Source organism: Nothoprocta perdicaria, unplaced genomic scaffold, assembly GCF_003342845.1.
Source record: "Nothoprocta perdicaria isolate Ctin4 unplaced genomic scaffold, notPer1 scaffold_2, whole genome shotgun sequence".
Lineage (NCBI taxonomy): Eukaryota > Metazoa > Chordata > Aves > Tinamiformes > Tinamidae > Nothoprocta > Nothoprocta perdicaria.
Genome location: NW_020455204.1, coordinates 2,837,932 through 2,840,764, shown reverse-complemented (window position 1 = coordinate 2,840,764; position 2,833 = coordinate 2,837,932). Strand labels below are relative to the sequence as shown.

The 2,833-nt window shown below is 57.0% G+C and overlaps 1 protein-coding gene and 1 long non-coding RNA gene across 2 annotated transcripts in view; one reads left to right on the top strand and one right to left on the bottom strand.

Annotated features, from left to right (window-relative positions):
• Positions 1 to 1,635: 1,635 nt before the first annotated feature.
• Positions 1,636 to 2,140, bottom strand: LOC112946054. The gene is made up of 2 exons (XR_003249129.1): positions 2,108 to 2,140; positions 1,636 to 1,804 (listed from the first exon to the last, which is right to left on the bottom strand). It is a non-coding gene; the product is annotated as an uncharacterized LOC112946054 (long non-coding RNA).
• Positions 2,141 to 2,400: 260 nt separating this feature from the next.
• Positions 2,401 to 2,833, top strand: part of LOC112945798 (peripheral-type benzodiazepine receptor-associated protein 1-like) — a 4,877-nt gene continuing 4,444 nt past the window's right edge. The window contains exon 1 of the mRNA XM_026037462.1: positions 2,401 to 2,831. Coding sequence (XP_025893247.1) covers positions 2,401 to 2,831 — 431 coding nt within the window. The remainder of the gene's footprint in view (positions 2,832 to 2,833) is intronic.

Here is a 2,833-nt window from a genome sequence, read left to right as displayed (position 1 = left end):
CCCGCGGGAGCGGATGAGCGCCGGGCTCCGTGCCGTGAGCCGGGGCACGGCGGGGAGCGCCCAGCGCGGGGCACGCGGTGCTCCCCGGCCACAGTGACCCCGCATCCCCGCGATCCCRCATCCCCGCGGTCCCGCATCCCCGCGACCCCACATCCGCACAATCCCGCATCCCAGCGATCCTGCATACCCGCAATCCCACATCCCCCCGATCCCACATCCCCACAATCCCGCATCCCTGTGATGCCACATCCCCTYGATCCCACATCCCAGCGATCCTGCATCCCGCCGCGTGCTGGGAGGCCGCGGGGGGACATGAAGGCCCCACGGGCACTCATGGAGGCTGCAGTTCCTTTAGCTCCGTCCCGGGGCTCCCGCCGGGGCTGCCCCCCAGCCCTGTCCTCCCCACTGGCCRCCACCACCGTTAGCGTCAGAGTGTCTGCGGGCCCCTTCGGAGCCCAGTGCCGGTGTCTGGTGTCGCTTCAGCTGCCCAGGGATCTCCGGGACACCGGCACCGGGCCCACAGAAATAGCCGGCGATGCCAGTGACTCCTGACGACCTGCAGGACTCGTTAACTTGACACGAGACCTTGCTGTTTAATTACTACTGCTGGCCTGCTCGGCCCATGAAGCGCCCCCGCATCCCTGTAGCGTCTCCAGCCTCACTTCCCCTCTCCTCTGCCCTTCATCAACTGATATGTCCTCGGTGGGTTTTATATTTGACAGATCTCTTGACAGAGCAGTGTGTGCAGAAGTTGTGTTTATCACCCGGAAATATCTAAGCTTCGAAGTGACCTTTATGGGCTCATCTCCACCTGGAAAGGTGAAGGTGCCTAGCGCAAGAAGCTTCCAAAAACTTGTAAAAATGCAGCATATCCTGAAGAACACAAGTTCTGAAACAATCTATTATTCCTTGAGTAACTATTTGATAATCAGCATTTTGCATTAATGCAGTGCTTTATGATCTGAAAACTCAATTAACAATTAATTGTGAAGCAAGCTACACAGTGTCCACAGGAAGTGAGTATTCACCTACTTTGCTTGAACAGTATAAATGTCTGTAAAAGTCTTTGAAGATCGTAATATAATTAGTATTATGGTACTTTTATTCTATTACATATTTAAAGATTATTGCATCCATTTTACTCAAGGAAAATTAATGCTAAATGAAAGAAGAGAGCGTCTCAGTCGGCAGATGCAGCTGTGTGAGCCGGCCAGCTGGAGAAGCTGCCTGTGTGCCAGGCAGGTACAACTGCACAGTTCTCCAAGACCTCTGTAATTCTTTATTATCTGATTCTCTCTTTCTTTCCCACCCTCAAAATGCACTTATTTAGGCCTGTACTTGCATCAAGACACGGAACTTTCATACACAAAACACCACAGGGAAATTTGAATTTACTATCTATAAATGTAATCCATGGTTTTTATAGCTTGTAAAAGTGCGTCAGAAATATCTGGGATAATTACTAAGATAATCCGCATTTCCTTTGGCAAGAAAAAACACCACCCACACCATAACTAACAATAGCCCAGCCAGTTCTTAAGAAATCATTGTTGAGTGTAGCTGCGTTCACAGACAACCACTTAATGTTGAAATCCTTTATTGTAGCAAGGTGTTGGAGAAGTTTACAAAGAAGTGTGGATATTTCACGGGCTGTTTCACTRGTGTCTGGGATCAGACAGGCACGCAGCGCTGGGCCTGCCAGGCCTGTTCAGGACTCCTTAAATAGGCCAATTTGTAAAACAGGGCCAGCATTCAGGCTTCAGAGTGATTGTAAAGTCATTGAAAACACACTGCCAGAGCCGACCTGCAATTCAAAGGTGTCGAGTTCATCTTCAGGAACAACMAAGACAAAAAAAATAACAAAGAGTAATTTGTATCTTAACCCATTATATGCCGCTCAGTGGGAACTGTTGAAGAYGGATTAAATGAAGATAAACTTGACTGTTTTTCACCAAGCCTTGCGCAGTCTCTATATCCATACATTTCCCCACAAATTAACGCCTTTGTTTAGGTTTTCCCATCTCTTCAGTTTCTCAGATCTCTAATTGCAAACGTTTCAAAGCCATGAATTGTGTCTCAAGGCAGTTCCGTTTTATCACACACATACCTAGCACAAACCCATTTTCCACAGTGCCTGCTGCGTAGGGCACATCGCTCCGCGGACCCCGAGCGGGGCGACACCCTTTCTGTCGCCCCCGACGCTCCGTGCCTGTGGCGGCTCCGGTTCCTCAAGCCCAGGAACGCCCATGGACCWGCCGGTCTCCCCGCCACGCACCCCGGCGGCCGCGCGGGGCCCCGCGCAACGCCCCGCGCGCCGCGGCGACGGCAGGACAAGGGGCGAGCGGCGGCGCGGCCGAACGGCGCCGCCCCGCGCGGCCGTTGGCGGCCGTTGGCGGCGCCATGACGCGGGAGGGCGCGGGCGGCGGCGCGGCGGGCGGCGGGCGGCCCTCGCCCCGCCGTGGCGCGGCGCAGGCGGCGGGCGGCCCCGCGCCGCACGACGAGCGGCGGCGGGCCGAGCTGGAGGCGCTGCGGGCCGAGCTGGAGGGCGAGCGGCTGCGCTCGCACGAGCTGCGCCGCCGCTTCGCCGCCGAGGCGCGCGAGCTGAAGGAGGCGGCGGCGCGGGAGCGGCGGCGCTTGGCCGAGCGGCTGCGCTCCAAGTGGGAGCAGCAGCAGGCGCGGGAGCTGCAGCGGCTGCGCGAGCTGAGCCGGCGGCAGCGCGCGGCCGAGATCCGGCAGCTGCTGCGCTGGAAGGAGGCGGAGCTGCGCGAGGCGCAGGAGCTGCTGCGGCGGGAGCGCGACGCCGCCGTGCGCCAGGCGCGGGAGCTGCAGCGGC